Source organism: Muntiacus reevesi, chromosome 8 (genome assembly GCF_963930625.1).
Source record: "Muntiacus reevesi chromosome 8, mMunRee1.1, whole genome shotgun sequence".
NCBI classification, from domain to species: Eukaryota; Metazoa; Chordata; class Mammalia; order Artiodactyla; family Cervidae; genus Muntiacus; species Muntiacus reevesi.
In genome coordinates, this window is record NC_089256.1 from 39,704,603 (window position 1) to 39,729,211 (window position 24,609).

General features: G+C 39.3%; 1 protein-coding gene across 1 annotated transcript in view; it reads right to left on the reverse strand.

Moving 5' to 3' along the window:
• LSAMP (limbic system associated membrane protein) overlaps window positions 1-24,609 on the reverse strand; it is a 664,196-nt gene that overhangs the window by 224,822 nt on the left and 414,765 nt on the right. Inside the window, exon 3 of the mRNA XM_065942930.1 lies at window positions 43-168. Within this exon, the coding sequence (XP_065799002.1) occupies window positions 43-168 (126 nt within the window). The remainder of the gene's footprint in view (window positions 1-42; window positions 169-24,609) is intronic.

Here is a 24,609-nt window from a genome sequence, read left to right on the forward strand (position 1 = left end):
TTAAATAGCGTGTTGTATCTTGGGGCCTGGAGAGTTCCTTACCGGTTGGTGTAAGGTGTCTCCAGGTGATCACAGGTTCAGGACGGCCATTGGCCATGCAGACCAGGGTGACGTTGCTGCCCTCATTCACAGTGACATCCGAAGAGATGTTGGAGATCTTTGGTGGAACTGTTAAGACAAAAGCAAATGGAATAAGTAACCACATCATTAAAAGCAGGTTTGCAGTTCTGGTCCATGCAATTGGAAGTGGCAAATCTAAGCAAAGTACTTTTCTGACTTGAACCATTTGAATTTTTGTGTTTAGAAGATTACGTACTTTAGGACTTCCTTACAGACTCTGAGCAGATGTAAAGGATAGGTCTTATTATAAGGTGAGAATCTTTCCACTATGGTCAAGCCCTCTAGGAAGTACACAGAGTAACACAATGAAAATATCTTAGTTCTTTTATGATTCCAAGGGACCTGATTTGGTTATTAAAGAGCGTGCACAAGTATAAGCATTAAGAATAGATTTTTCTTATTACTAAGTACTACTTACATTTATTTTCTTATGTAGATAAAATGAATGTATTTCCTTCAAACGTCAGGAAAAGAAAAGCAGTGTTATTTAACATCAGATTACATAGTTGTGTTACTAAGATGCAGTAATACCTGGTTGTTTACAATCTAGCCACATAATGAAACCCTAGTTAATCACTACAACAGAAAGCCTTAAATATCATCTTGGTTTCTGACAGGTCTGATGATGTTACCTTAGAGCTTAAACATGGAATTAATAAGACCTGTGTCACAGACAGGTGGGTGTGCATGTGTGCTGAGTCTCTTTAGTCACGACCGATTCTTTCCAACCCTATGAACTGCAGCCTGCCAGGCTCCTCTGTCCATGGATTCTCCAGGCAAGAACACTGGAGTGGGTTGTCATGCCCTCCTCCAGGGGATCTTCCCCACCCAGCAGTCTAACCTGCATCTCTTGCATCTCCTGCACTGGCAGGCAGGTTCTTTACAATTAGCGCCACTGGGAAGCCCCAAGTTCAGTTCAGTCGCTCAATCATGTCCAACTGTTTGTGACCCCATGGACTGCAGCACACCAGGCTTCCCTGTGCATCACCAACTCCCGGAGCCCACTCAAAGTCATGTCCATCACGTCGGTGGTGATGCCATCCAGTCATCTCATTCTCTGTTGTCCCCTTCTCTTCCTGCCTTCAATCTTTCCCAGCATCAGGATCTTTTCCAATGAGTCAGTTCTTCACATCAGGTGGCCATAGTAGTGGAGTTTCAGCTTCAGCATCAGTCCTTCCAATGAATATTCAGGACTGATTTCCTTCAGGATGGACTGGTTGGATCTCCTTGCAGTCCATGGGACTCTCAAGTCTTCTCCAATTCCACAGTTCAAAAGCATCAATTCTTCAGCGCTCAACTTTCTTTATAGTCCAACTTTCACATCCATACATGACTACTGGAAAAACCATAGCTTTGACTAGACAGACCTTTGTTGGTAAAGTAATGTCCCTGCTTTTTAATATGCTGTCTAGATTGGTCATAGCTTTTCTTCCAAGTAGCAAGGGTCTTTTAATTTCATGGCTGCAGTCACCATCTGCAGTGATTTTGGACCTCCCAAAAATAAAGTCTGTCACTGTTTCCATTGTTGCCCCATCTATTTGCCATGAAGTGATGGGACTGGATGGGATGATGGGAAGCCCCAAGACCTTATGTAAATTATAAGTATTATCTCAATAACTCCTTATAATAAGTCAATAATATTATATGAGGATTTTATTTATGGGTAGGAAAATAAGTTATAGAAGAGGCTAGGTGACAAGCAGAAAACAGATGTGACTCTAAAAAGACTCCAGGGCCCACACTCTTAAGCCCTACTTGAATGAAACTTCATCTTCACAATCCAGGCTACCAGATGGCCAAAAATAATGGGAATTACTTTTTGGTGATGTGAGAAATGAGTCCCCAAGGGCTAGCTGTACTGCCGTCTGACTTCCTTCATTAGTGTTCAGGGCAGCAACATTAGATTTCATACTGGTGGGCTTAAGTGGAAAGTGAATTACTTACTCACAAATTTCATCACAGAGTTTATGCCCTGATTACAAATTGCAGAGTTTATGCTTTGACTGTGATTTTCCTTTTCCTATTTTTTTTTAACTCTTAGTTGCTCATGCTGTCCCTGAGAAACTATGTGTCAGAGGGAGTGAAGAAGACAAGAAAGGGTGAAGAAGTTCAATAAAGAACAAAATGAAACAAAAAAACTTTTATTTTTTCCCACTCTTCCTTCCCATTAGAGACCCTGTGCAGTGACAGACAAAACGGGAACATTTTCTGCTTGTAGAGACAGCTGCCTGACAACTATAGCATTCTGCAGACCTCTGTTAGCAGTTATTGATGGCACCTGGGCAACTGACCAGGGCAGTGTCAAAGGAGGAAATGGGAGGAGAATTCTCTTGACTTGTGAGCATTCTTTTCACAATGGCATCTTATATGGCCTTTGGGTAGGAACCAGTCATTCCAAACCAAACACAATGGCAGAAATAGAATGTAGTTGATTTCTGTTACTTATTAATTTCTATTGGTAGAGTTTCTGTTTCCCCTTTGGGTTAAGAGTAGTTTTCTCAGATTCATACACTGACTTATAATATAGTCTCTTAGACTTTCACAAGGAGGACTTGAAAAGTTATACCCATTTAACAGGGAAGAACATGAAGCTCAGAGTGCAATAATGGCTTATCAAAGGTGATCCCATAGAGAAATAGGCGAGACTTAGAATTCAGAGCTCCTTATGTCCAGTTCTATTGTTTAATAGTCACACGTTCTCTTTCCCAATTGAATAAGCCATGGTTCTGATCATGTCCCATGACACTACAATACTACTCATGATGGTGTTCGAGAACAAGACTTAGACATCCTAGGAATCTTTCCTCAACAAGCTAAAACCTGTAAAAGGAAGCTGTATAGTAATTACAAGAGCTCACATCACTTGATTCATTGTTAATTCTGAATTCCAAGACAGGACACAGAGTACAGAAAAAAAAAAAAATACAGATATGGTCTGATTTAAAAAGAAAAAGTGGAGGGAGAAAGACTTCATAACCCTAAAAATATTGACTATAAACATGAAAATTTACAAAACAAAAAATCTCCAATGGTCAAGATCCCAGAGAGCTTTTATCAATGATAAAATTTACTCATATTGCCTCTCTTTTATACAAGGAATATATATGTACTAAGGACTTTGATTTTACATGGCACGAAAGGGGGGGGGGTCACTTGTTCAATGTTATATAGACAGCTGGTGATAAAACTGAGAATAAAATAAAGAATAATTGACTACAGGGCTATGTTTCAGCCACCGACTACATTCCTTTTCCTAATTAAGGACAATATGTTCAGGCTCTGGCTCTCAGATACTGGAGATGTAGACAGCATTTGGGCTAAACAGTTAGAAATGTAATCATGCTGACATCGTATCCCACCCTGCGTCACTAACCAATAGTTTTTACTCCACCATTTATCTTCCTATTTTATTGGAAGTTTCTTCCCATAAGCATTTATATATGATGTAGTCTTTCTGCTCTAGAAAGAAGACTCCCCACCCCCTGCCAAATCCCATCTTACCTACTTTCAAACCTCTCTATCTCCACGTTCTTGAAGGAATTGTTCTATCTCATGTCTTCATTCCCTAACTCACATTTCATACTCCAACCTTCAGTGCAATCTGGACTCACTCATTAACTTCCAAACAAACTGCTCTCAAGAAGCTCACCAATGTCTTTGAACTATATTGATTTTAGGTCCAATGAAAAATTTTGTTATTATTCCCATTTTTCTCTGAAGTATTTGACTTTTTTGATAGTAACATCATTCTTCCTTTTCTTAGTTTTTAGGTCACCAAACTCAACCACTTTTCCTCTTATCCTTTTGGCCAGCCTTCCAAGTTTAACTTTTGGGCTTACCTTGTCCCATTCCCTAAACATCTGAAGGTCTGATCAGTGTCTGCTTTTTTTTTTTTTATATTACACACTGTGATCACTCACTACACATATGCTCTTTAGCTTCAGAAACTACAGCCATGATACTGATGACTTCCAAATCAGCATCTTCAGCCCATGTTTTTCTCATGACCTTTACTTTCAATGAACCGACTATTCTATAGCTCTATCAACTGTCTCACAGAAATACAGGATTCAGTATACTCAGAATTGGGGTCATCATCTTCCTTCCCACAGAGAACTTGTAATCTTGCGATCACTTTTTTTTTTCCAGTAATGGTGTTATTATGCAAACAGTTGTACAAATCAATAAAGAAGTTTATATTCCTTGATTGCTCTCTCTCCTTTACTGTCCCCTCATAAAGTGGACCCCCAATTCTATAGCTTATGACTTTTAAATATCTCTCAGATTCATTTATCACTCTCAATTGCATTATAACTAGTTTTTTTTTTACCTCTAAGTCTTCTCTCTTCAAGCTCACTGTCATTCATTCACCATACTGCAATCAGAAAAATTTCCCCTAAATTGCAAATATGAGTATTATATCCTTCAACCTCATTGCCCTGAAGATAAACTAAAAAACTTCTTAATATGACTTAATAGCCTCTGATTCTCTCTCTTGCCTTATTTCCTATTCCCTTTGAGTTGTACCACCCAATCAGATCAAACAACTTTTGGTTCCTGTAATATACTATCTTTGTTTACTCCCAGGCATTTAACATTCTATTTTTTTTTTCTTCTAATGGAATAGTTTTCTTTCAACTCTTGATATGGCTGTTCCATTTTCTCCTTCAGGTTTCAGCTTGTCAGCTTGTTTTCTCACTTTTTCCAGGGGATGGTCTTGTCATTCCCCCACCCTCACTCCAGCCCACTCCTGACTCCATACTGGGTGCCTATCTTGTGTTGTCACATTGTACCCTGCATTTCTCCACACAGCGCTGAAACCATAATTGCTGGATTATTTACCTATGCCTGTCATTAAACTGAAAGAGGCAGACAGCAGGGCTTTTGCTTTCTTGACCACTAAATCTTACAGAGCACAGTACTTGGAATATTAAGTACTCACAGAGTGTTTGGGAAAAAAAGAATGAAAATCTTCTCCCCAACTCTTTTCGGAGCTCAAGGAAGTCATCTCATTAAATTTTTGTCAGGAAGGAGCAAGCTCTTATTCTGAACAACTGAAACAACACAGCTTTTATCGGTATGTCTTTAGTAACCAATGCAGTTATCTATTTTGGTATCAATTGGAAAAAAAATTAACCATGGGGCAAAAAAAGGTTCATATATTTTAGGAATTACAATAAACTTGATGTCCAGTTTCCCTGATTATAGACATTTCTGAGTTTTAATTTCATTTTTCTTCTATCAGGAGTTTTATACATAACATACATGTATGTATACAAATGTATATATCTTTTTTGTTTAATTGCTTGAAAGTTCCTTTCTAGTTTCCTATAGCAATTCATGCAGTCTACATTTACACCATCACTGATAACATTATAGTGACAAATCAAAGTTTTTATTCTGATACCAGTAAAATTTTAATAAAGATTCTGAGAAGTAAAAAGTGTTTTTATTATTATTGGCATTTTACAGATGTGGACATGGGGGGGAGGGATCACATTAGCTAAGGAATTATAGAGCTAGTCCCAAAACCAAAAGGCTTACAAATCTTCTATACTTAACTCCTTCTCTCTATTACATTTGCTTTTGCAAAAGTGGTTCCAAATAGTTTTTAATCTATTTAAATTCTCAGTAAGGATGACTACTTAGGAAATACTGTTTAACATGATAACCTTATTTGCATCAGCAAACATCAGTTATTTATCAAAGTCACTGAAATATTGATTTATGCTCAATTCTTGGGTTATTACAGTACTCTGGGTAGTTTTTGTTTGTTTGCTTTGGTTTTCTTTTTCTGGAGTATTTCCTAACAATTATTATTCAAAGGATATTAGTGCTTTTCAAATTCATTTTATTTAAAAAATACTTTATTGGAGTATAGTTGCTTTACAATGTTAGTTTCTGCTGTGTAATAAAGTGAATCAGTTATACCGAGACACATGATGTATCAGACCAACAGCCGGTGAGACACCACGTGTGCTGCGCTTGGTGGCTGCCTGGACGACAGCCCACCAGGCTGCTCTGTCCATGAACCTCTCCAGGCAAGAATACTGGAGTCAGCTGTACTTCCTACTCCAGGAGATCTTATATGCCCCCTCTTTTTTAGCTCTCCTTCCTAGCTAGGTCACCAAAGAGCACTAAGTAAAGTTCCCTGCGCTATGGAGCAGGTTCTCATTACTTAGTTACCTATTTTATACACAGTAATGACTGCATGTCAATCCCAATCTCCTAATTCATCCTACTGCTTCTTCCACCCTTGGTATCCGTAAGTTTGCTCTCTACACCTGTGTCTCTATTTCTGCTTTGCAAATAAGTGGAAGCATGGAGCCCTAATCACTCTACCACCACAGGTAAGTCCCAATGTCTTAAATTTTTTGTTTCTCTTTCTCTTGTGTTTTCTTCTGTTGCTTCTGGGTATATTAGATCCTTCTATAACATCAGATCAGTTAAATGTTTATCTCTGTTTCTTTTTTTGTTTTAATGGTCTGTTTCATTAAAAAAAAATAGAACTCTTTACATCATATGTAATATACTTATGGTGTGAATTGCAACTAGATTTTCTCCCATATTTTTTAGTCAATTTCCCCAATACCGTTGGCTAAATAATATAAAATGTGTATGTCATTTTGGTTTTCAGAATTACCATACACAGTGTAACCTATTTGGCCAGAGTAATATTTTCTGGGAAACATAAATATAAACCTTACTTATCAAGCCAAGTAATTTATCAAAATATTTGAAAATATAATTCAGTAATCTTTCAGACATCACTCTATTATTAGGTGTTGCTTGTTTCAAAATTAATTGTTTATTAGAATAACACCTCCTATAATACCGAGTGAAAAACATAATTTAGATACCCATCTTTCAGGACATTAGCAAAATTCATTATTCAAAGTAATCCTCTGGGTTTCCATTGTTTAAAAAAAATGTAATGTGAATATGATGCACCCAAAAGTTATTTTAAAATCTGAATTATTAAATAGGTAATATTTTTTCATTGAAATTCACATATGGTTGATGTTAAATGCATGTTTTTCCCCTTGCATTCAATACAAAGTGAATGGAAGTTTCTAAAATAATGCTAGCATCTAGTTGCTCTGGGATATATGAAGTCCTTCAGCTGTGCAATGAATCACCATTAAGTAAGATTAGGACACAGCCAATCAGACTCTGGCACCCATGGTTTTATTGTCCTGTGTCAATTTTAATTACCATTAAAAAGTGGTAATTTTCTTATCCACTATCTCTACTAGATCTCTAGGCTTTGCTCTTTTTGGGGGGTACTCAGAGCTGCCTCTGCATTTTTGTAGCATTCTCCAGGTTCAAACTGATTCCTTTTTCTCTTTTGTATGAGACTAACATTTCTCATGTATGAACAAAAGTAGAAATGTAGGCAAAGTCAAGGATATAGTAGAGTGTTTCACCTGCCCAAATCCGTGCCTTCTTCTTCTGGTAAGACATCCTATTTTTCCTTTGGAGAACTACCTCTCATCTCACTGCCATTGGTTTGCTGGGATTTTCAGTCAGGTGACCTTTTTTTCCCTCAGCCAATGAAAATTACCTAAGTTATACATTTCAGACCCTCTCTCTCTAGAACTGACTCCCCCACTAGCTCAGCAGGTAAATATTCTGCCTACAATATAGAAGACACAGGAGATGTGGGTTCAATCCCTGAGTCAGGAAGACCCCCTGGAGAAGGAAATGGCAATCCACTCCAGTATTTCTTGCCTGAAAAATGCCAAGAACAGAGGAGACTGGCAGGCTACAACCTAAGAGGCTATAAAGAGTCTGACACAACTAAGTACACACAATTCCCTAGAACTTGGTTTTTATAAAAAAAAATAGATGAAAAAGAAGTGGAAACTGACTGACTGTGCTAATGGCTCCAGTTTTCCACTTTACCCTGTTTCTACAACCTTTGCCATGGCCAGGCCCTCCTATTGTGGGCGGTACACATTTTCATGTTCCTCGAGCATGTTATTTGTTTTGCCCAAAGATATCAGTATAGGTCATATAAGCAGAGTCTTGACAAGTGCTGGCACAACTGGACTCACTTGGTCTTCTGTGTCTGCCATCATCAAGAGAAGAACATGCTCAACTGAGTCTTTTGATCCCAGGAGAAGGGGGATGGGAAACGGCAAACAGGATTGCCAGATAAAATATGACACACTCAGTCAAACATGAGTTTCAGATAAACAACAAATTTTTAAAGCATGTTCCAAATATTTCATGGAATATATTTATACTAAAAAGCTATTCATTATCTAAAATTCTAACTTAACTGGAATTAAACTTTCACTTGATGACTCTGACAACCCCAGGAGCACAGTCACCTGTAGTGAAGCCCAGCATAGAAGTGTCCTGACTTGTACACTTGTGAGAAATAAAGAATAATTATTATTGCTTTATGCCCATGAATTTTGGACTGGTTTGTTCATCAGCAATAGTTAACTAATACATATCATGAAATCAACCACCTGAAAGAACCATTATTTTTCACGAGTGTCTGCAACTTGCATCTAGAGATCCATGATTTTGTGGTTTCCAGTGCTTTTCCTTTGGTTCTGTGAGCTATTCCATATTCTTCCAATGTATCATCCCCTTCTTACATAAAATTAGACAGTCAGTTTGTGTTTCTTAAACCAAAAAATCCTAATTGTTTCAAATTGAGAAGCAGTCATAATAAGGGAAAATTTTGAAGGGGGTTCTTTCCATCGAGGAAAGGAAAATTGTCATCTCTGCTTAGGTACTCGTTGTGCTCCCACAAAACCAACTTAGTTGCATGTCTACCATTGGATCTTATCTGCCAGCACACATTGCTTTAAAAATGCTCCTAGGTTTGCACAGCCATCTAATTTTGGCTGTGAATGTTTTACTGCCTTTATCCTCAGTCCCTAACTGACCAGCCTACAGAAGGAAAATAATCAGTTTCAGAGTAGGTGAGAAAAGTGGTCAGTTGGCTCATTTCCCTAACCTCAAATAATTAGTGTTATTACTTGCATTCAATTCAAAATGTCATTCCTAATGGTACAAATTAGAAACAAATTGGTCTCAGTTATTGTTCATTTGAAGTTGGGGCAAGGTGTGTGTACCACTGTGTATGGCAGTGAGGGGGTGTTAAAAACACAACACTGTCAGCTTCCTAATTTCTACCCTTTCTTTCATAAGGTTGGACAAACTTAAACCCTATCTTTTGCATATATAACAGACTATGGAACAGTATGGCAGGTATATATAAGAATTGGGTTCAAAAATCTACAGGTTTTTTTGAGTGGCACTTGTTTTTAATAAGCACGATCAAAGAATTCAAGAATAAGGATAAAAATACACAATATAACACATAAATGCCATCTTGTGAAATATCAATCATCCATCCAGCCTGGCATTTGCTTCTGAAAATGCCACTGAAGCACGTTTAGCTGCATGGTGTGGTAGTTTCTAGGATGGATGACAGGAATGGAAATGTAGCACGGTGAACTAGACTGAAAGCCAGGGGATTCTGACCATGCCCTGCCACCAGCTCATAAGGCAACCACACATTCTCTGATATTTGCTTTTGAATCCCCATAATTAGGAACACAGCAAGTACTTAATATATTTTGAATGCCTAAAAATGAGCAAACTAATGACCGATTATTTAAATCTGTTTGTCTTAGTTTCCTCATCTGTTAACAGGAAGCAATGTCCTAAATTGATATTAAGCCATGTTATGGGATTACTATTAGGGCTGAACATGAATGAACGGAAAGAGGTTCTAAAAAAGCAGTGTTGGCCTTATTCCTTCTAAGATAACATGATGAAAGAATTCTTACATTTCTATGGCCAATGGTATTCTAAATATAGTTTTACAGCCACCGTTATTGCCAAAAGGTATAAATATTACAATTCATAATCGATTATTAATATCAGTATTAACAATAAATTACCCCAAGGACATGCACTCAGTTCTTATCTATTAATGGACAGAGCTATATCAATATGCCATATGTCAATATTGACATACAATATGTCAACCCTTCAGTTAATGTCTGGACACTTTATAACTACAACAAAAATTGACATAAAAATGTGATAGATATGATAGTGTAGAACCATAAGTTAAATAAGTTTTCCCCAAATTTTTAGAAGCTTAACTCTTGGGCTCCAAAGAAAAAGCAAAAGCACTCCAGGTGGGGGAGGGATCAATTAGAAGGCTGGGATTAACATATGCACACTGCTACATACATACATGCATGCAAGCATGCATGTTAGTTGCTCAGTTGTGCCTGACTCTTTGCGACCCCATGGACTGCAGCCCACCAGGCTCCTCTGTCCATGAGATTTCCCAGGCAAGGATACTGGAGTGGGTTGCCCTTTCCTTCTCCAGGGGATCTTCCCAACCCAGGGATCGAACCTGGGTCTCCTGCACTGCAGGCAGATTCTTTACCGACTGAGCTACACACACATATATATGGACTTCCCTTCTTTACCGACTGAGCTACCAGGGAAGCCCATATATATATGTGTGTGTAGCTCAGTCGGTAAAGAATCTGCAAATCTGCCTGCAATGCAGGAGACCTTGGTTCGATTCCTGAGTTGGGAAGATCCCCTGGAAAAGGGAACAGCTAGCCACTCCAGTATTCTGGCTTGGAAAATTCCAAGAACTGTACAGTCTATGGGGTCGCAAAGAGTCAGACACAACTGAGTGACTTTCATTTTCACTTTCACACTGCTTTATATAAAACAGATAAGTAACAAGTATAGCATAAGGAACCCTACTCAGTATTTTGTAATAACCTATAAGGGAAAATAATCTGAAAAAGTGATGTACACCTGAAACTAACACAACACTGTAACCAGCTATATTTTAATAAGAAAAAAATAATGAATCAAAGAAAAAACATTCCAAATAAACTTTTGTCGCCCTTATATAATTTGTACTGTCTTGCAGACAACAGATGTTGTCAGGTGTTTTGTGTTTGTAATTTGAGTCTCTGAAGCCTTAGAACTTGCAGTAGAATAAAATAACTAGCAATGATAATTTCTTTCCACTAGCACTAGCTCCCACTCCTATGAGGATCCATTTATAAAGCAAAAAACATCAGCCTCCAAAGTAAGTATTTGAAAAGGAGCACTCTACAGGCACATGATTCCTTTCAGATACAAATTTCATGGGTGAATGGGAAAATATGGGTTCTTTGAGTGTCAGATGAGGCTGAAGGTAGGAGAAGCTCATTATGAGCTTCAGTTACTCAAATTTCTCTGCCAGGAATGATTATAAATGCTGCACTTATGCATGCAGCAAACAATGAACAAAGTAACTTAAAGAAAGAGGAATAATATGCTAACAATTTTGAGAAAAAGATAAAAAATATATGCATAAAACAAGGCAATACCAAGTTCCATATGACTAATAATGTGGTAAAGTCAGGGTGACTGCAGTGAGGAAGTTTGTGAAAATGACATTAAAACAATGGGCAGTCAAGAAAAATCCATCCTCTTTTAATTCCTTTTCAATCCGACAGGGGTAGTTTCTGAACTGTACATGCAACTAAAAGTTCCTGAAGCCTCACTCATTACAATCCTCTGAGATGTAGCTGGCATTTGACTGTGTGGCCAAAGTTGGGTAACACATGCTCTTCTGGGCCTTTGAGTCCTATATTACATAACATTCTTAAGTGGTCCTATGAGTTCCTGACACTGTTCTAGGCAGTCAGATTCATTCCAAAACAGTCGCTATAGACCCATCCAGACAGTAAGCACTACCAAAAGAGAGGATTAGTTTGGGTCAGCCTGCTCTAAATTACTCAGATCTAGTGGCCATAGGACAACGACTTGCTATGCACTCACTTGCATACCGCTCAGTGGTTGATGTGAGGGTGTTACATGTATGGCATAGATATCTGCATCTGGTTGAGTTCCCTGTTCTACCTGAAAAGAAAGTACATTAAATTGGAATTTTTATATATTTAGTAAAGGCTCACAATTTACCCTGGCATCTAAGTGTGTGGGCTGGTTTAAAAAGGGGACAAATTACTCGGACAGCAACATTTGCATTCATGCCCGGTTAAAGATGCCCATTATTGCTGCTTCAGCAATAGGCTTACTCCGTGGGATGTCAAATGGCTGTTTCTACACACGGGTCATTGCCTTGCTAAATAAGAGCAAATGGATCTATCCTGACTCTGCTCACTGAGGCTGCACTTACTCCAGCAAGTCAGCAGCTCCTCCAAAATATCCTATTCCCAGATCTTGTTCCAGCTGTTCGGATATTGGTTTTTGCTAATCGGGGAAAGCATCCAGGAGCTGAATTAAAGGATAGGTGGAAGGAAGGAATCTGCCCTCTTCCCTTTACCTGGGCCAAATCACTTTCTTGTTTCTGGAACTTACAGAATCATCTTCAGATGCTGTCCAACCAGAGCAGATGGTTTTGTTATTTGGCAGCAGTAGGGGTAACGAGCAGAGGGAAGCTCAAAAATATCAGGCTACCTAGGGTAGGTGGCAAATAGCAACTGGGCTGTTTCCAAGGTCTGAGAAGTGGCACCTGGAGACTTTACAAGAGAAGAAAAATGTATCTTTTCCCCCTTTGCACTCAAAAAGACATATTTTCTATGATAAAGGTTGGTGTTCAGTATAATAATAGAATAGGTGAAAATTCAGGCTATATTCCTGATATCTACTAAAAACCCACCCCTTCCTCCAGGAAAAGCCTATAAGATTTAGCCTTAAATCATGAAAGTGAAAGTGAAGTCACTCAGTTGTGTCTGATTCTTTGGATCCCATGGACTTGTAGCCTACCAGGCTTCTCCATGCATGGGATTTTCCAGGCAACAGCACTGGAGTGGGTTGCCATGACATATCCTTAAAAGCTACAAAGTACTTTATGGGCCACCTATTTCTTTTTCTGTTTTCCATTATTTTTCCTAAAAAAAATTAAACGTGAGATAAACACTGCTTGTATACCATGGATTAATTCTTTAGCTGTTAGAGAATATCATAAACAAGTCTGTATATCAAAAGCAGAGAGAATTTTAAATCAGAGAGAAAGGAGCTGTAAGAGATCAGGGAAAAGAATCAGAAATTATTAAGAGACCAATATACTGCCTATTCTGTTTAAGAATGATACAAACCAACATTTATTGAGAGCCTACATGTGTGAAGGGGTTATGTGGGGCACGGCAGTGGTGAGAGGTAAAACAATGATGATTATGACCTAGGTCAGCCAGTTTTTATTGTTTCCACAGAAGTGCTGGTATGAGCTTATCACACAAATACTAAGGCTATTTAACATTTTCAAAATGGCTTACCATTCATCTCATTTCTTCATTTTATTTTGGGAATCAGAATGCAATACACAGAGGTAACTATAGTGCTGGTAAGAATTCCTTGCACTTAATAATTCCATGCCCATATTACTAGCATAAATTCTATTTTTTTAGTTGCTTAGCCTTAAGCAACTAAGAAAAATAGCATATAGTTGTATGTAGGGAAGGAGGTAGATTCTAATAGAGACCAATTAGGGTGAATGAAAGCATGCCTAGGATACAATGAAAATAATAACAGTTGTTTCCTGCCACTGCTCAAGGGCCCAGAAGATAGACTATTTACACAAAGAATAGGTTTGACAGGAGGTTTTAAGAATTTCTTTCTTTGCATTGCCCCTGTTCAAATCTTACCATGAACCATTACAAACAGAATGTGGAACATTCGCATTATTTACTTCTAAACAAACAGAGTTACTATTGTGAATTAATACATTCATGCTCATTATAGTTTTCCAAACACTATATACAATGGTAGAAAACACAGTAATTATATCAAGTGCTAAATGTAGCTAGGAGAAATAGAATATTTTCTTCAACTATAAGTAGTTTTGAAAATTCTGGAGAGGGAAATAGGTGTGCACCATTTATGGTATGGAGAAAACATAAAAAACAAAATCTCAAGTTGATGAACATGAAGTAATTCTCCATTTTATCTTTGCTTGCCCTACACTGGAGAGGCAAATGAACACCAAGCAATGAAAGAATATACAAGCAAGTGGAAGAGTAAGGAAAAAATAATAAAATGATAAAAGATAATTAGTACTAATAATATCTTAGGTAGTATTTACCCCTCACCTCTGCTGACATCCCCCAAAGTGCCTATATGTGCTGTGCATGCATGTATTCTCACTGGTGTTCCACTCTTTGCAGCCCTGTGGACTGTAGCCCATGAGGCCCCTCTGTCCAAGGGATTTCTCAGGCAAGAATACTGGAGTGTGTTGCCATTTCCTTCTCCAGGGGATCTTTCCGACCCAGGGATCAAGCCCACATCTCCTACGGATGTTGCAGATATAGATTCTTTAACCTGAGCCACCTGGGAAGCCTTCTTAGGAAGTGTAATATTACATAATGGCTTCCCTGGTGGCTTAGTTGGTAAAGAATCTGCCCGCAATGCAGGAGACCTGGGTTCGATCCCAGGGTTGGGAAGATCCCCTGGAGAAGGGAAAGGCTACCCACTCCAGTATTTTGGTCAGGAGAATTCCATGGACTAAACAGTCCATGGGGTTGCAAAGAGTCGGACACGACTGAGCGACCTTCACTTCACTTCACTTCACTCCCCTGGTAGCTTATTCAGTAAAGAATTTGCCTGCAATGCAGGAGACCTGGGTTCAATCCCTGGGCCAGGAAGATTCCCCTGGAGAAGGAAAAGACAACCCACCCCAGTATTCTTGCCTAGAAAATCCCATGGAGAGAGGAGCCTGGGCTCCTCCTGGACAAGTGGGTTATAGTCCATGGGGTCACAAGGGTAAGACACGACTTAGCTGCTAAACCACCAATATATAAAACAGCAGTATGTCCCTTGCTTTATTTGATCCAAACCCTATCCCTGTGTGATAGCTTGACCAACTTTATTACTATCACCTCCCACACACGTATTGATTGGATAATTACTGAGCTTGAAGCTCAGTAAGGTCTCAAAGCTTTGGCCAAGGTCTCAAAACTAGAAAAGGAAAACATTAAATTTATAACCAGCTCTTCTGATTGTGTTAAGATGTTAAGATATCAGAAGACCTTGATATATCACAGACTAGATTATCTACTTCTCAAATGGGAGATGCTGCCATGTTGATTAAACAATAGTTTCCAGAGTAAACAGGAACAACTAGAGCCAGGGTAACCTGAATAGGTGAGTAGCTGTCCTGAGTACAGTGACAGAAATGCTGTTAAATGTATAGAGACTCTGGAAATTTTGTTTACTTTCGTTTGTTTTTTCTGCATTATTCAATTCAATTAAGACGATATAGTTAAGAACTGGGCTTTCTGATTTTTAAGGTATTTTTAAAATAATGCTGTTAGTATTCATATCTGTAATTTGAAAGACTTCCAACAATTTTACAGTTGATAGTAGAGCCATCCTCACATGTCTTATATACTGCCTATATCACATTTCCTCTTCCTTTGTTTGGCTGAGGGCTTCCTGGGTGGCATTAGTGGTAAAGAACCTACCTGCCAATGAAGGAGACATAAGAGACATGGATTCAATCCCTAGGTCAGGAAGATTCCCTGAAGGAGGGCATGGCAATCTACTCCAGTATTCTTGCCTGGAGAACTCTATGGACAGAGGAGTCTGGTAGGTTATGGTCCATAGGGCCACAGAGTTGGACACGACTGAAGTGACTTAGCATGCATGCAGTTTGGCCGGTGCAAATAGGATTCCTCTCCTTAAAACTCAAGAGGCAGGCATGGTGGTAGCAGTGAGAAGAAAATGGTCTGTGTCTGCTTCTACAGATGAATCCTGAATGGGGTGAATCTCATTAATCTTGACTTAAATGTGAAGTTAGACATGAAGGCACCTCGGGTCCCACCTGTTTGTTCAGAGCCTTAGGCATGTTACGGAGAAAATGTCACAGATTTCTATTCCCTTGTTTCTGTACCCTGCAGTGATGTTTTATTCAAACCTTCATGTCCTGAGGACACAAATGCTGCCTATTAAAATCTCCCCCACCTGGCTCCCAATCTCACACATAAACATGCACAACACCCTTGTTTAGGAGACCTGCTGATCAATTCTTGCAAAAAAGCAGTCTACTGGTAACATGCTGCGAGGCCAGAGCATTCAGGCAAATGCTTTCTTAGGCAGCGTGACCCTCCAGGACTGTATTTGTCTCCATCTCACAGTGCCTGTCCTGATACAACATAAAGTGTCCATTGACCTTGTCTTCCAACAAGAGATAGTTTTAACTGTGAGGGGAACTCTGGGTTCATATTGAGAAAAACTGACTGCTGGGAAAATAGGGGGTCAGTGGAGAAGGCAACATGGATGTGACTGAGGACGAGTGAGAATGAGCAGTGCTTCCATGAGGGAAGGGGAGCAGGAGGAATCTCTCTGGCTTGGCTCTGCATCAGCTCTATTTGGTGTTGCCCTGGAGTCCAGCAAGGGTAGCAGCTTGTCCACGGGGCCTGGGCCCAACCCTATGGAAATGCATTAGAGTTTCTATAGAGACTGTGTGGAAAGTAGCATTAGAGGGGAAATGTGAGCAGGCCCTTGGTCTCTGTCCATCCTAGGTCTGTGACAGCACACGAGGCAGGTGGTGGAGCAGAAGTCAGGTAAAGGTGGTCATGGTGATCATGTAATGGGATGCACTCGGGTCCAGCCGATCCTCTTGTCTGCTTACATTCAACTGACTTAAGGCAGATGTTATGGTAGCTGCTTCATTCTCTACAAGCCACATCCCTCACAAGGCAGAAGCGTGAGGTAGCAGCAAGATTCTTGTGTCCTTTGTCAGTTCCAAACAGTTCCAGATGGACTGAGAACCAGGCTTCTTGGCCACCAGAATGATTCTTGAGTCTCAGCCCACATCTTTTGCTGTTCAATCCACGGGGAAAGGGCAAGTGCTCCTTCTGCCTGTTGCTTTACCCATTCTTCCTCTGGCCTCAGCCAAAGCACTTAACCTCGTCTGGAAAGTGACTTGGTCCTGAGAGTCTTTGGCCATTGATGATCTTTGATTTCCAAGATTCACACTCACTCATACCTGTCACACCAGCAGGCGAGCACAGTGCCTAGCCTGAAGGAGCGTCTCATTAACTTTATATTAGAGGAGTGAAACAAATAACTTACCGCCTCCTCAACGCCATTTGTAAAATTATGGAAACAATTATACTCAAGACCACTTGTGATTACTTTGCTCCGTTAGCTTTTTGCTAATGCTCCCTTCCACTAATTATACAGCCTTCACATCTCTCTTGATGGTAACACAGCCCAAGAGGCTCAAGTCCAAGCTGTACATTTTCAGCTATTTGCCCTTCCTCTAATGATGAGAGACTATATGAGAGAAAATAACATTGCCTCTTTCCACGTCCTGTAAATTGATTGCATGCTCAGAATAGCTAAGGTTTAAGTGTAAAAGAAAATCTTCTTCATCATATTTAACATATCTATGTATATATAGTGTTACCAAAGACATACATAAGAATGTCAGACACCCCTGTTTTCACAAAGCTCCACAACACATTATGCTTTGCCTCATGCTGGTCCCTCTGAGGGTTTTGGGAGTCAGGTCAGGTTTCAGCTATAAGCCAGCTGGTGCCATTCATTTAAAGGAAAACAGTTCTGTAAGTGAGCAAGATTCTAATCACTAAATCTAATTACAAAAGAGAGTAAATTATTATAAATGTTTTTAGAAGTGTCTTAAAACACTGTAAAAGAGAAAAATTATCAACCAAACCGAAACCTGCTAAGCTGGTTGTTGATAGCATCGTTAGGGATTAGGACATTCACATGTGTAAATGTTCTATGTTCTGCCTATTTCTGGCACCTGAATCTAGCATTCACATATTAAAAACTTTATAACCTTTCTCTCTTCAATCAGATGCTAAACGGTTTGACTCAAAGTACACCTTAGTTTATAGATCCTAATGGGAGTCATAGCAACATTTCACTTACACAACACTGAAGGGAACCTCACATCGTTCCCTTAAAATGGTAACAATTAGTCAAGGGAAGGAAGAGGCAGTGGGAAAAAGAGAGACACCTAAGACGGATATGTGTATCTCCCAGTGCAGATCCATCCTCTTCTATTTAATGTCCTTCATTAAATATTTCAAATGCCACACATTCTCCACATCACAATGCAAACCCAAAGACAAACACATTAACATTTAATCTCTGGCTTCTAAGCAAGCCGTCTGCCCAGGCATTTATTACATCAGTTGTATTTGTACGCTGTCAGGGTGTCATGGACCTCATCCTTTAGTCCATCTGCTTCCTCACGGGATGAATGTGTGTGCTTGTCATGTGCAGAGCTCTTCAGAATGCTGTTTTCAATTCACTGTCCACTGTGTCCTTGGGAGTTGTGGGGGAGGTTATTAGTGCTCACCAGGTGTCTACATGTCTCTCTGCATTTTCCAACTGCCTGTGGTTAGTTTGGGACCATACAACTGGGGCCCAGCCAGTAAAATGTTAAAGAAAGGAAGGTAAGCCACAGCTGGGCCCTGGCCCTTTAAAAAGTCAGCGTGTCCCTCCAGCTCTTTCTTGTCTTGAAACTGGGGGCATATGTAATCCAGATGGCAGAGTTGCTATGCCAGGAGCTGCCCATCCTGGACTGGAGTTCATAAGCAAGAAAGAAGCCTCCAGAGTTCAGCAATATATGCTGTGGCAGCTAACATTAATTACTCTGATCAGGACATCACTGAGAAGAGAAAAGTATAAAACTACTATTTAGAAGTATATTGGCCTAAAGTTGGAAACTGGTTATGATGTTCTCTTGATGATGATGCCTGTTGAATGAAAATTCTCTTCTTCATTCAGTGAAGACTTTGAACATTGCTCATGACTACACAATTGATCTTCCAGTCTAAGCATCCATTTATTTTGTTATTTTATGACCAATCGTTGCCTCCTGTCTGATATTGGCTATCACCTATAAGAGGTATTGGAACCTCTCCTCTGCTCTATGGTATAGAGGCCACTGTGCAGAGTCAGAAATGGTGGTCTTTCCCCAATTTTGTGCTTTACTTTTTCTTGCCACCTTTCAGAGGTTTTCTACCTTTACACCTACTTCTGATGATAAGCCTCTGGTGTTAAGAACCTGAAGATGCCTGCTTCCAGTCCCCTCATCTGCAAGCCACAGATCATAGAAATTTGGTATTTTCAAGTTTGAATTTTATAATTTCATATAGGATGCAGAGTGTGAAAACAAGTACTATATAAAAATCTAAGCAAAGATAGTATAAAGGAATGTTATTTGAATTAACAAAATGGTACTTCCCATCATGAGTCACAACCTCCATTCCCAACTATAGAGATAATGAAACATTACCAGATATTTCTAGAAATTGTCGAGGAAATATTGTACTGAAATGTTTTTTGTACTCTAGTCATTATAACCAAGTCTCTCTTTATTTGCCATATGCTTGCTAGCAAATAACATAGCTGCCTAGAAATACGTGAGTCTTGGGTTATATTTTTGGTTTTCCCTCTGTTCTGGTAGCTTTTGAACCTATAGGGTCATTGCTCTTTTTTTTTTTTTTTCCTCCCTGCAGCTGAAGGAGGAGGACAATGCCTCAGAAATTATTTAAGGAAACTGTGTTACATAATCAGCACAAGGACTCCAGGACCTCTGTATTAGTTTCCCTTACTTAAATACAAAATCACACTTCATCAGAACAAATAAGGTTCGAACATGAGAGGAGCATGTCCTCAGCTTTCCTGTAGTGAAATGGTTCTATATTTGGCATTCCACAGGCCTCCTTATTCTACAATCACTTCTTCATAGGAAAAATGTAAAGGAATTTCACTGAGTATGTTTCTAGTACAGGAGTTATTTTTAAGGCCAGCCAGGAGAATTTCAGGATAATAGTGAGGGGGACATGCTGAAAATGTGTGACTCTGAATAGAAAATAAGATCTGACCCACATAAGTAAACAGAGTTATCTAAGACCAGCTTCATTCACCAAATAGAAGGCTGCCAGGAGACCTAGATTTTGAGCCCTGTGCCTTCTCTCACTCCCAGCAGGGCTCCTTCAGGCCACAAAACTTCATACCTCAGTGTATTCAGCTCCAGAAATAGCATATGCTAATTTTCTAGGTTCCAGGATGGATACAAGGATTAAGAAAATAATTTAGGAAAAGTATATTAGGTATATATGCTTACATACTTTAATTTTTTTCCTGGAAATCATTAAAGGAAGATAAAATTGAGTCAGGATTATATGTTAATATGACCAGTTTTCACATGAGACTGTAGAGAATGTCCCATGACTCTGTAGTCATACTTGGCCTCATACATGTTATAACATGACTTAGGGACTTAGGAATTAACATTTATAGTCTGTATATAAATCAATAATATCCTGTATAAAAAGATTTTACCCAATCTCAGTGATGTAAGCTTATCGCATAGAAAAGACAATTTTAGGAGCCAATCAGGAAGACTGCTCCTTGAGTTGGACCACCCAGCCCCATGGCTTAGGATTCCTTGTACCCATGAATGTAAGAGGTGAACAGTCTAAGGTCAAGGTGTGGGTGTGATAAATGTTCTGGCCAAAGGAATAATTCAGAAATGCTTGAAGTTGTATAAGGGTAGGGACCTCCTCTTTCAATACATATTTATAAAGTGTAATTTAGTGGCTAGACACTGAGCTCTGAAGCCAGGCAGTTTTCGATTCTGGTTCCTCAGCCATTAGATCTTGGGGAAATTGTTAAGTCTTTCTTGGACCCAGTCTTCTCATCCACAAAATGAGAAAGTTAACCTGCCTCAGGATTTTCAAGTATTCAATGAGGTAATTAATGCATGTGAAATACTTTAATCTGATGCCTTGAATATCGTAAATGCTTAGAATAAATGCTGCTGACCTTGGAACGTGTTGAAGCCACCTGATTAGGATGTTGTGGACAATGGCTTAAAATATATTTTTGGAACACATGAAATTAAATGAACGAATGAATGAATGAATCAGTGAAAGGCAGAAAACTTCTGCCTAGAAATGCACTCTTAGGCAATAATGGTGAACAGTACTTCCTCTTTACTTTGATCTATGATATCTCTGAAGAACAGGCTAAGGCATGTACATAGTATTTATTTTTCAACAATGTGATACACTGAATGCTTTCTTTCTAATATTTCTAATGTTTTTGTTCTCATATGAATCTAAGGAAGCCCAGCTATGTCTACAGTTTCCTAGCACTGCTGCTTTTAATTGAAGGTAATTCATTTGGCAGGTCTAAAATAAAATAAAGAAGTGCACAAAGGCAAAGGAGGACACCAGAATAGAAATATTGCCCAAATGCTTGTTCTTTTTCCATATCATAAGCCTAATAGGGCTTCCCTGGTGGCTCAGATGGGAAAGAATCTGCCTGCAATGTGAGACCTGGGTTCGATCCCTCGGTTGGGAAGATACCCTACAGGAGGACATGGCAACCCACTCCAGTATTCTTGCCTGGAGAATCCCCATGGACAGAGGGGCCTGGTGGACTACAGTCCACGGGATCGCAGAGTTGGACATGACTAAGCAATTAAGCACGCAAAGACTAAGATCATCTCTTACATTGGTTAAGACTTAAAGTTGATTGGGAAACCACAAATGGATAATTTCTCTTTTGTGCAATTAAAACACCAACCTTAAGGCAGTGTTAGAATATTTTGCATATTTGCTTCAGGTTTTCATGAGAGACGAAAAAAAATTATTTGATGCAGTTCCAAGGTCTTGCAATCTTTCCTGCCAGCATTTGAAATAGCCTATATTTAAATGTATAGAGAGGTGTCTTCAGAGAACCACAGGCAGAGAATTAGAAGTCTGTAACTGGAAGAATTTTTGGGGGTTGAGAAATGTAAGCTATTGTGAAAGCTCAACAATACATGTTGAAATAATTAAATCTTTGGAAATGATTGAACTAGAGGTTTTCAAATAAGCGAATCTACACTTGTCATGCACAATTCTTTTCATGGAAAGCTGGTGTGTCTCCCTCCTGTTTAGGTAATTAAAAATAGTCACCTGATAATCATTTATTATCAAACATTTTTGCACATGGAAGAGAAACGTTCAGGGGACCCTGCTTGCAAAATTTCATCCTTCAAAGGAAGTCTTTCTCCAGAAGCTATTATTCCCTATCAGAATGGGAATAAAAGCTTCACTTCATGCCTAAGTAACATGTTCACAGCACACAGCATCTCTCCCTTGGTGGCTGGGTTCCAGGGCCTGCATTTTATGTAGATGCCATGTGCCATCCTGAAGAGCTGGACAGCTTCCAGTGGCATTAGGGTTTGGAGGAAGAGCTGTTGCTCCTCAGAACTTTACTTCTCTTATGAATATTATTGTCTCAATTTATTTGAATGCAATGAGTGGGAAAGAAGGTAGGAATGAAATGCATACACAGAAGCCTCTATCTAACCATCCTGCTGATTTGGGCATCACAAGAAGAGGCACAGGAAAACCTTTGAGAGTTTGAAGCCTGCTGTGTGAGAGAGATAAAAGTAGAAACAGCAAATTGGCTGCAATATGAATGGCAGGTGCATTTGTTCACTGGAGGCAAGTTGGCAATTTTGTTTTCAATGACCAGCTTGTCTCTGAAAGATTCACCTTTCAAAGTCCTCCCTTTGCCCTCAACTTACATTGCCGGAGCTCTGCCTCATCTTGAATCCCTATGCACCAGGTAACGGTGACTCTACACTATTTCTTTTTGGAGAAGAATGTCCTGGCCCTCTTTTCCGCTTATGAGGTATTGGAATTAAAAAAGAAAGAAACGGAAAACTTGGTGAAGCTAGCACAGTGGTGCACCATAGCCATAGAGAAAGCAAACGTGTGTTGTGTGTGGATGGTTTTGTCTCATCTGGATAAACACAGACTCAGGGGTGGGCAACCCTCTCGCAAAACACTGGGCTTCTGACCTCCCTCCAACATTCCTACAGACAGCAGAGAATTCAAAGCCTTTGTTCCTACTGCCAGGATGAGGCATAAGAAATGCAGGTCAGAGGAGAAGAATTCAGAATGAAGAGGCTGATGAGAGAAATCTGTCTTCACTAAAAGGAGATGGAGGGAGGTGACAGTTGTTCAACTCCCTGCCACAGATAAGCAAGGAGAAATGACTGCTTTCTGGGTACAGCTCATCTGGACAAAAAAAAATCATACATTTCCCCTTAACATAAAGGCACACATAACCTTGAAATGTATATGACACACATGCCAACCATTACTTATTCTTGTGCTTAGCAGTCTCATTATATTGTTTGGTCCTTAACCTCTGTGTTTCCATCATTTTTAACTATCTTAGCAATTCCTCATTTGAACATTTTTGGTAGAGATGGAAAAGATCATGGTAGGCTCATCCATGAGAACTTCATATTAGGAATTCTAAAGTATATGGCATGAACAAGGTCACATGATTTTAAGGGCTAGTCAACAAAATAGCAAATTGATCTTGGGCAACAATCAAAAGAAGGGTGTACAGCAAATAAGTGATTTCTGAAATGCTCAGTTGTCTGGCAATGAACATCAATTTATCAAAAATGTTTGTCCCAGGTGTAGCTGAAAATTGATGAAACAACACTGTCTCAAAATTGTTTCTCTCCTTTATGAAATCAAAGGCCTCTGAGTTTAGGCAGGTGAATATGATTCCTATTCAAAATTCAGTTTGTTTGCAAATGAATGACTAAACTGAGTGTCCTCCATGGTGGAGCCTCTTCTGCCTGCTCCTATAGTGGAAGGAGAGGGCACAAAAAGATGTTTCACTTTTCAAGTGGCATTGATCATGCCATAAATATGTGCACAATAAAGAATGAAATAGTAGAAATTGCAGTAGAAACTAGTGCTCGATACCAACAGAAAAACTCTTGATATTCTCAGTAGATACAACTCCTGAGATATTGCTGCATTTTAATTTAGCAAGAAGGAAACGAAGTCATACATATGTTTTGAGTGCCATTAAAATAAGTTAAAATATACAAAAGTAAACCATGGCCCCCAAATGGAATACATCACTGGATATAGCAAACTGTTGTAAAACTTCTTGAACATAGGAACATTTTCTCTATGACTATACCTGGAGCATCAGTGGTGATGGTTTAGTCACTAAGTTGTGGTCTGACTCTTGAGACCCCATGGCAGGTAGCCCACCAGGCTCCTCTGTCCATGGGATTTCCCAGGCAAGAATACTGGAGTGGGTTGTCATTTCCTTCTCCAGGAGATCTTCCTGGCCCAGGGATCAAACCCAGGTGTCCTGCATTACCGACTGACCCACTGGGGAAGCCCCATTTGGAGCATTAACTTATGCTTTAAGTAAACTATATAATATGTTTTTTTCTTGCCATAGACTTCTGCACACTGCTTACACAGAACCTAGACACATACATGTGTGTGTGTGTGTACACACATACATATACACACCATTTAGTTAGATTTGTTGAAGTCGACTGTATATTAAGTTTATGGACAATGTCAGGTGTTGAGCAGGACCTTCAATGCCTGAAAACCGTGTCTGCCATTCTGAAGTATGTGTGAGTCTATCAAGTTCAGGATTACCTTTTCT